The sequence below is a fragment of the Amia ocellicauda genome, chromosome 17 (genome assembly GCF_036373705.1).
Source record: "Amia ocellicauda isolate fAmiCal2 chromosome 17, fAmiCal2.hap1, whole genome shotgun sequence".
In the NCBI taxonomy this organism is placed as follows: domain Eukaryota; kingdom Metazoa; phylum Chordata; class Actinopteri; order Amiiformes; family Amiidae; genus Amia; species Amia ocellicauda.
In genome coordinates, this window is record NC_089866.1 from 11,509,780 (window position 1) to 11,519,349 (window position 9,570).

General features: G+C 45.0%; 1 protein-coding gene across 3 annotated transcripts; it reads right to left on the reverse strand.

Annotated features, from left to right (window-relative positions):
* Window positions 1-83: 83 nt before the first annotated feature.
* On the reverse strand, window positions 84-9,228 carry LOC136713246 (hexosaminidase D). 3 transcript variants are annotated; one of them, XM_066690305.1, is made up of 14 exons: window positions 9,090-9,228; window positions 8,255-8,364; window positions 6,688-6,922; window positions 6,344-6,453; window positions 6,089-6,176; window positions 5,583-5,747; window positions 5,011-5,194; window positions 4,550-4,621; window positions 3,495-3,699; window positions 3,199-3,281; window positions 2,738-2,816; window positions 2,028-2,126; window positions 1,755-1,844; window positions 84-1,623 (listed from the first exon to the last, which is right to left on the reverse strand). In XM_066690305.1, the coding sequence occupies exons 2-14, from the start codon at window positions 8,347-8,349 to the stop codon at window positions 1,440-1,442; spliced, it is 1,689 nt and encodes a 562-aa protein (XP_066546402.1). In that variant the 5' UTR covers window positions 8,350-8,364; window positions 9,090-9,228; the 3' UTR covers window positions 84-1,439. The 3 variants fall into 3 exon arrangements, with proteins under 3 accessions (XP_066546402.1, XP_066546403.1, XP_066546404.1); XM_066690306.1 differs by having other exon boundaries at window positions 9,082-9,206; XM_066690307.1 differs by lacking the exon at window positions 9,090-9,228 and adding an exon at window positions 8,835-9,030.
* Between the last annotated feature and the right edge of the window lie 342 nt (window positions 9,229-9,570).

The window sequence follows — 9,570 nt, forward strand, 5'->3', positions numbered from 1 at the left end:
TTTATTTTAGAGAAAGTTTCCTATATCATAGTGCCTTTATGAAAGTATCATAAAAGTGGAAATAAATGTACAAACCATAAACATTTCCCCACATACATAATCTTTATTATTGATCAGCCCATATTATCTGACTTGCATTGGTATAGCCTTTGTCAGATCCCAAACTTGAACTCCTCAAACAGCCAAGAAGGCAGCAAATAAGGAAACTTCCAACAACTGTTAAAATGCTTCGGTTGCACACTCTCACATCACACACAAGTCAGGCACTGACGCAATGCAACTCAGTAGTTTCCCAATTCACCCTTTTACTTTTGTTCTTTGGGTTTTCTCTCTCTCCAAGTTCATACAAACAAACAAACAAATTGACAAAAAAACAGTGGTAACAATACAAACTTAGCAATACTAAACAACTTGGTATCGACACCTTAGTTTAAGATCATGTCACCAATTGGAACCGAGATGTAACTGCAGTTCTGTGAAGAGCAACGACACAAATAAATAACCTGAGCTAAAGTCAGACATATAGCCAATCGATTTACTTTCACAGAAGAGCTCAAAAAAACACCAGAAGCCAGAGTTAAAACCAAAGATCGAGCCCAGGGAAAGAAAAAGGACTTAATGAAAGATTGAAGCCCACCTGGTTTTACATCATTGTACGGCAAGGCGCCCCCCACACCAGCCCTTACTGAGATTCCCTTCCCTGTACACTGCTGTTGGAATCTGTACTGAAAGAGAGCTATTGCTCCCTGTGAACAGTCATTAGCACCCCAAAAGGGAATTCTATACTACTGGGTTTGAATGTTTGAGCTCAGCTATTTTTGTATAGTAGTGGTAAACCCCAGTGCAATCTTTTATACAAGTTTAAGGATTCTACCTGTTTACATTTTATTTCATGTTTTTTTCCTGAATAAAGAACTTCAGAATAATAGTAAATAAAAAAAAATAAAAAAAGGAAACATATTTTCTATACCCAACCGAAGGAGGTGTGATGCGTTTGGATTAGTGCTCACAGCAGCATACAGGCACTGCTGGGAGTTCATTGTGAGGGGAGAGGAGGGTGTAATGGCCCAGTTTTCCTCCAGCTCTCTACTGAAAGCTCAAGAGCAGTTATTAAGGCCAAAGGGGTTGCCTCCAATATTCACAATCCATTATGTCTTTTGTATATTTAATCTGTGGTCCCTGAACATTTGATAAGACACCATTTTACTGTGGAATAGGTCCCCCCACCATTAGTTAAAATGTTTAAACCTTACACTGCTGTAGGGGTTCGTACACAATTAAACAAAGTACAGAAGCACATCTGTGCAGACGCAGACACGCACGCAGGCACACACACGCAAACACACATGCCCTCCCACAATTGGCAAGAGAAGGTCCTGTAGTAAGTGCACACTGTCTCCTCCCACACCCACACCCCCAGCCTGTGTGTCCGGTCCTCCTCAGAGCAATTTGGGCTGCCCGCCGCGCTTGATGACTGCCTCGAAGTCGGTGGCCAGGCTCCGCAGCTGGTCCATGTACTCGTTGACATTCTCCTCCATCCATTCCTCCACCGTGTCTGGGAAGAAGATGTCTTCCAGGTGGGTGCGGAAATTCTGCAAGTAGCTCTCCCAGTCCTCCAGCAACCTGACACGACAACACAACGTCAGTGTATACCGCCTGCTACCCACGGTGCACTGGATAGCACAGCACAGAATACTAGGCCAGTACAGCACTGTGCAGCATCAATTCCCCTCACATCAATCTTGTCCACTTACTTGCTGAGTCTGTCTTTGAACTTCTCCAGGTTGCGTGGGTTCCCAAATTGGTATTTCCTATGGTAGCGGGAGAACCATCCCCTTACGAGGCTGTTTTGAGAGGGAGAAAGACAACAGTTGAAAGCACAGGCAGAGAATCCCAGCATTGTTTTCTAATTTCCAGAAACTACATTTCAGAAGGGTTTTGATGTTTTTCTGGTTTCTAGGCACTCCTGTGTGCACTGACAGAGGTGTTCTTCAGAGTGGTGATAAAATGCAAAGGTGACACTCAACTTGTTCGCCAGAAGCTTTTGGATGTCATTCTGCAGGTTCTCTCGAATGTGCAGCACCATTTGATACACCTCGTTGCCTGGGAATGACCCACCGCCCTCACTGCAAGAGACACAAAGAAGAGACCAGTTACAGGGGACCAGAGGGCACCCCAAGGCCACCGCTGGGGGGGGAAGAAAGACAGCTACTTAAAAGAGAAAGGAAACCACACTTTTATAGAAGGTACGTTGTTAAAACAGTTAGTTTATCCCCCCACCATCTGTTTAAATTGGAATACTCTCCCAACAGGGAATGGCCAATCGTTAATGGACTCGGCTCATGGTGATGGGTTTAGTACCAACACCAGAGAGGTGGAAACGACGCACTTGGGAAGCCACAGCACAAATAGGAAGGCTAAGGACATCAAGGGAGGACTGACACACCTCTCACCGGCAACTAGAGCAACACACAGGGGCCACCGGGACACAGCAAGTTATGGATATTTTAAGCCTTATCCTGACAGTTCTTGACCTGCAGGAACTCTACCTTGTAACGCCAACTCATTGTGTCAAAAGTTAGAGGTCAGTGCGTAGGACTTTAAAGAGTTTCAGTGTCCCCCTCTGTGCTTCATGTAGGTGACTAACTTAATATCTAAATTCCCCATTATGGGAGTGGATGCCCGAAGTGAGACTGCGTTGACCAGTTATGATATCAATAAGGGAGGGTGACTTTACCACAGATTCTTATCCAGGTTGAAGTTCTTGCAACCCAGGAAGTACTGGATCTGTTTCTTTGCCTCGTCCGTAAATCCATCTGAACGCAGACAAGAGTGGAAACAGATCATTGACATCCAGTCTTTTCTAAAGCACAGAAAGCGCATCTAGACATTTTTTATTGATTTTTAATAAGAAATTATAAGCAAATACAGCAGTGCCGACATTGTAATGTTGACTGTACGGGGAGTGGCTGGAGGTATGCCAAAGAGAGATGAGTGGGTGAATTTGGTATTAAGCTTAAAAAAGGCTGACACGGCTTCAAAGAGAAAGTGGCCGTATAGCACCAGCCGCTGCGGCTTTCAAATGAGTTCTCTGCAGATGTTGTAACCCTGGTGATCATCTTAGGTCCTGCAACCCCCTTTTATCCACCAGTTCATCTACAAACATTACGCGTGCCCCCCACCCCAATTCATACTGACCGTGCTTCAGGGTCTGGAGACACACTGCCAAGGAAGGGATGCCAACAGGAAAGAGTTCGCACAGCACCGAGAAGTGATCGTATCTGTAAAACGGCAAACAAGGTTAATGTGATAAGATATTGACATTTACTCTTTCTTGCATAAAAATAATTATGACAGGAATTCTACTACATAGCATCAATATTTCATGGTACGGCAATGAACAGAGTGATAAAGCAGGCTGTAAATCAAATGCCCGATGGCCTGTGTGTTGTTACACCTTGCTAACCATCACCCTCGCCGCCCCAGAGCTTTACCTTTGCCAGCCAGTCAGTACGATGCCTTGAAAGTGGATGGAGGGGAACCTTGACATGGCATTGATGACCTTGAGCCAGCCCAGGTGGTTATTCAAGTGGTAGGACACAGGGGTCCAATCTTGTGCCGGCCCAGATGCCCCCTTGAAAGCGCTGGCGAACCACACGTTGCTAAACCCTGCTGCCTGGTAGCTGGAGATGTAGGTCTCTGCAAAAACAACCACAGGGGAGAGGAAGGTGATTTCAGCCAGAAAGCAGAAAAATACACTCTGATCTGGTGCCTAAGGTTTTGTAGTGTTGTGAATAGACCTCTGGTTGCCAAAAGAAGCATTGCAAGACAAATCAGGGTTTTCACCAGATCATTCAACCGTCAGAAGGGGCATAGAGGGAAACTCACTTCGACTCAGATTAAAAAAAAAAAAGTGTTTGGACTGAGATTCAAATGGATGATTTTAGACCTGGACAGCTTGTTTATTAACAGAGGCCAATCCCCAGAAACTGGTAATGTGATCTTTATGGTGGAATGAATGGCCAGCTAAACTAACATTCTTACCATATCTTTTCATCACATTAACTGCACTGAACATTTTACGGTTAGTCAATCCTACAGTTCAGCGGCATTCACAGGAAGATTGATCTTGTACTAAAACCCACACAGCTATGCATACTGTATATAAAGATAGTATAAATTATGGTGTATGCACTGTGGAGTTAATGGTCACAATACCAGGCCAATAGGGTTTGGTTTATGCAAGATGTAATATTAACCATATTCAAAACAACTGAACCTAGCCCTCTATGTATATATACATTTATACACATTATGCATGCTTTGTGTACTAAATGTATGGTGCCCCTACTGAAAAGCACTGCGAAGGCAAATGTTGCACACTGTGTTTTGCTTCAGTGTTATAACAGTTTTACTTGGGCCTGTGGAGGGCTCTGTCTGAGGGCTGGGTCTCCTAATACAGAAAGCACAAAGGCCTATCTTGGGCACGTGAGACACTAGGGAGCACACAACAGACAAGAAACATCCATCCTAGTGTTAAACACCTTACCAATCTGGTTGGTCTCCAAATCCGCATGGTAGCGCCATACCATAGGGGAGACAAAGTTGGGTAGGCCGGATTCTGGGGGTACATCAAATTCAAACTGTTATTGTTAGTAGTAGTACTAGGAGTACTCTGTCACTCCTGTGCCTGATGGTTATATATATTCTTATGGCCATAGTGACTGTCTTGTAATTTTCTACAGTTGACTATAGAGTAGACCATTTCTGAGATTTTCTGAGCCTCACCCCTAGTACTACACAAAAGTGAGCTTTATCACAGCTCGGTGTGGCTCTGAGAGTCATACCATTTATAGAATCCTGAAAAACTAGACGGTTGAGATTCAATTATGACTTCTTCCCCCCACCTGATTGCCTACAGTTCTGCGTCACTCAGGTAAACTCAGGTGCATCTTGAGTCAATTGTATCAAACATATTTCTAGCATAGGATCAGTGTCCCTGTGCCCAACCTCGAAGTGTCTCCACGCTGATGTGTCTCATCATGTCATCCCACATGAGAAGTCCCAGTCCAGGGTGGCTGTCCGTGACATAGCTGCCCACTTCCTTCACGTGGTTCAGGAACATCTTTCCCAAATCCCCATTGTTGCTATTCAGCCAGTTTTTCGAGTCCAGTCCTTCACCCAGGCCGAACACCTGGAGAGGAGTAGAAGTTAATCTCCACCCTAGTCCTGGATTACCATGAAGATAACCTCTCTCTATACATCTACATGACCTCTAAATGCCTTAATCCAGCACTGAACCCAACTGAAATTGCTCAATGTTACATTTTCAGCTCCTGCCACAAGGTTCTGCTACAGATTCAGTAAGTAAACAAGAACTCATGTGCACAAGAAAAATATAATGATTATAATAATTTATAATCCACGCTGTAAATGATAGCTCTCGTATATCACCTCTGTATTACCCAATCCTGTGTACTGGTTTCTCAGGGCTGCAGATGTGGTGTGAGGTAAGGGACACTGTGGGATGGCGAGTGATACTCTCTAGTCCTTGACCCCCCCAAGTGTGGCCCGGTACTCACCTCGTCTGCCCCAATGTGCAGCCAACGTGTCCCGGGGTGCTTGTCCAGGACCTGGGACAGCATGGACCGTACCAGTGCCTGCGATCCGGGGGTGTGGGGGTTCAGGCTGTTGGGGTACTCCGGCACCTCCCTCAGCTCGGCAAACTTATTGTGCTTCAGAGCAAACTGTGCACACAAGAGCAGAGGGACAGTGCTTTCGTGAGAGCTGGTTATTTACCAGGTGCTTTTCTCTGGGAACTGTGGCATAAACCACCACACCAGGGTCACTGAAAATGCTGAACACCAGTTTGAAGTCTCATCTTAAGAACAGAGCACAAGGAAGATCAGAAAGTGCACCTCTGACAATAAAACAACCTGCGATACCAGTTTGTAATTTGCCATTCCTTGGTCCAAGCGGTGATTTGGTCTAGGCCCTACTATCGACTATGTGTGTCCCATGTTTGCATGAATGTTTCCAGTCATTGAGATTGCCATGATTTATTATCATCATCATGTGCTTCCCTTACCTCCAGATGCCCAAACACCTGCACCAGGGGGATGACCTCGAGATTACTGAGCCCTGCCAGGTATCTGATCTTCTCAATGTCCTCCGCACTGTGCCACAGAGAGGAGAAACACAAGGACAGCTGGGTGAGCATCTGCAAAGCCATGAGAAGATGCCTTCAGAGGACGCTATGGCACGCCTCTCTCACACTGCAGAGTCAAATTAAAAATGGTTTTGATGGAGGTTCTGAACCTCTGCCCCACAAAGAAAGACTCACCTGTAGGCATAGGGTGATCGGAGGATCTGTAGGTCGCCCTCAAAGGGAAACATGTCCTCATACTCCAGTAAGATCCCATTGGCACCCAGAGTAGAGAGCAGCGGGAATATCTAGGTTAAAATACCACTGTTATGGCTGCTGCTCAGGGCAAGAGGAATGGTCTGAAATCAGCATTCATATCAATATAGTTATACTGACACAGCTTACATAAATTAAAATACCAATCGTGTTGTTTAATCTGTAATCTGTTTAGCACTGATTTTTCACTCCATCCTCCCCAATGCACCCCAACCCAAGCTGTGATCTCTTCCCCGCTCTCTGACCCCTCTCTATCTCTCTCTCACCTGTTCCAAATACGAGACTTTTGGGGCTGCTCCCTTGAGGTCAAAGTGCACCACCCTGAACTGAGTTGGACTGGAGTCCAGCTGTGAGGTTGCTCTGGGTTTGTCTGGAACCTGTCTTCCCCCAGGACCCTCATTGTTCTTCTCCCACTCCTCCTCCCACCGCAGGGCCCCTCGTTGCTGCAAGACCCGCTTCTCTTCGTCGACCTCTACCGACATGTCGGCATCTCTGTTCACTCTTTCCCCCCAAAACACACCAGGGTCAGAAACATGCCGCTTGGTGCTTGAACACAGAAGCAGACAAACAGGGCAGTGGCACAGTCCTAACTAAACCCACATGCAATCACACACACACGCACTCACATACATACACATGCACGCACGCACTCACGCACTCTTTCCCTGGCCCTGATTAAATCAAAAGCTTTGATCTGCCTGCCAGTCCCAAATCACAGCCCATGTATTTGATGACTGCATGCTTCTTCAGGGGAGCAAAAAGCCCTTCATGCAAACAAGAAACCTCCATCAAGTGTTGGGTCTGGAATGCGAGATTGACAGGCCGGTCAAAATGTAGCTTTATTCTGGATTCATCTACACCCATGTTAGGATTAGTTCTATGATCTGAAGCTGCTCCTTTCTAGACCCATTCTTAATAAGCATTAATCATTAGTCATCCATAGTCCACAAAGGTCATTAGTCCCTTTATGGACTAAACAAAGCAAGAGAATAACAATTCCAGTTATATTTTTTTGTCTTGGCAGGGTGTGTCCCATGTTTTTCTGTGGGCCAAACTGTTTTTGTATCCTTGCCTTTGCACCAGCGTTGGTGAAACATGTACAGCACGTATTGTTTTAAAGGCCTCTTCATAAAATATAATAATTAAAATCACAATAATAATAATTTTAATTTCTCAAATGAGTTAAGGGGCCTACATCTGACCTACATGAGTTTCACTGTGCAACAATGAGAATGTCACCAAAATGATGTCATACACTCATCTGACTGGTATGAAAATCTCCTCATTGGTTTGGTGTGCCATATGACAATTATCCTGATTATTATTATTAATCACCATTAATTATAATATTATTAAAGCTGAGTCATCAGCAGTTAAGCATAAGCAAGTGCATACGGAGGCCTTAAACAAAGAAGCCCAATTTTTGAATGGGCCCAACCAGTCCTGCAAGTCAAAACTGCCCAAACAGGCTCAGAAACTGGAAGCAATCTGTGCTCAGTCTTTTGCATAACTCTTTGAAAGCCTGGACAAATGGAATGCATTCAAGCTATACACCCTAGGATCCACCTCTCTGCTTTTCTACCTCACCAGTATTGCTTGAAAGTAGCACTGCTGAGATACAGCAGGCTACCACTAAGAGAAGCACAAAGTATAATGCAATAAATTTCAGAGGAAATGAAAAGGAGTAAAATGCAGAAGTGTGAAGTATAGCTGAGGGTCATCTCAGAACAGCATCTACTTTCCTCTGGGCTTCAGAGTAGCTCCACACACACTCTCAGCTGGACTCTCCGCCTAACACATAGGTATTTGGACAGCCCTATAGATGCAACTCACTGGGACCCGAGGAGGAATTTCACAGAGGCCAGGGCCACAATGCAGAGTATGAGCAGCCGTAGCATGGTGGGCTTCCTTATGGTGTGTCTGTTCATGTCTCTCGATCAGCACTGAAAGTCCAAGCACAGCAGATGTAACAGGCAAGAGATCAACACTTATTTCATTATTTCTCCTATCTTAAGTAAGCTGCTTTTGGGGAAACCCCTTAGATTTGAACACCAACAAGCTTAATGCTTTCACAAAGGCATCCAAGGTCTGATTCTCAGGCCAACTACCTACACTGGGTGGCTTAAATACACTTACAATATTGAAACTTTTAAAGTGTACTGGGGCACCACACCCCTCTTAATGGATATCAGTTCGGTATTGCTCATTTTTTTTTAATATATTTTCCATGACTTGAATACATAGCACAGCAGTCAATAAACTGTACACACCAGTAGCATGTGAGCTTGCGTTCAAAACACATTGATATACCACTGTATCATATCTATTTGTATTTATTTTGTATTCAACAGTCCCCTCTTGAATGCGAGAAGACAATACAGCAAATCCAAATCAATATGAATCCACATCCCACCTCACAGCCTGGTTGTCTCCTCTACCTGTACAGCATCGCTGCGCCACTGGGACGTGAAGCGTTAATAATATCACTGTATCCAGCGCCTACACCAGCGAAGCAAATGCGTCCCTCTCCTGTGCAGCGGCTGTCATTGTTAGTATCAACAGCACGTAATATAGTCCCCCCAAGAGGCTTATATCGGTTAAATACATCGTCATTAACAAATGCACAATCACTGCAAGACAAAAAGAAAAAGAAACTTTACCGCTGAACTACTTCCGTGTCTCCTTTCAGCCACCGCTGGATTTCGCGATGCACCGAGCTGCTGCACTGACAGGCGCGCACGGCGACGGTTACACACCTACTGAGCCGCGACGCGCACGCAGGCATTTGGCTGCGTGACGGACGGAGAGAAACGCCGCACGACTGCACTCGTCTGACCCCTTTATGCCCCCGTTGTGTTGCTTGCATACCTTGTTGTCTAAATGCACGACCTTCGCACCGCCGCCTCAACTCGGACGCGTCCGTCTCAGTGCGTTTTCAGGGAAATGTAGAGGGAGGAAATGTCAAAGCATTTGCAGGGTTATTGTTTTCCAGGTGTTTCACAGTTGTGTTTGAGAGAGTGCATGCTAGATGACCTATGGTAGAGCGTTTTACTATTCAACTAAAGATAATTCTGCACATTTCGGTCTTATATATATATATATATATATAGGTCTTCTGCGCAGATCTGCACGATTCCGCCGATCCCATT

Coding starts and splice junctions, on each gene's coding strand:
- LOC136713246 (XM_066690305.1), bottom strand. CDS start 8,349: ATGAACAGACACACCATAAGGAAGCCCACCATGCTACGGCTGCTCATA. Junction 5,195..5,582: donor TGCACATTGGGGCAGACGAG/GTGAGTACCGGG, acceptor ACTCCTCTCCAG/GTGTTCGGCCTGGGTGAAGG. Junction 3,282..3,494: donor GTACTGACTGGCTGGCAAAG/GTAAAGCTCTGG, acceptor GCCGTTTTACAG/ATACGATCACTTCTCGGTGC.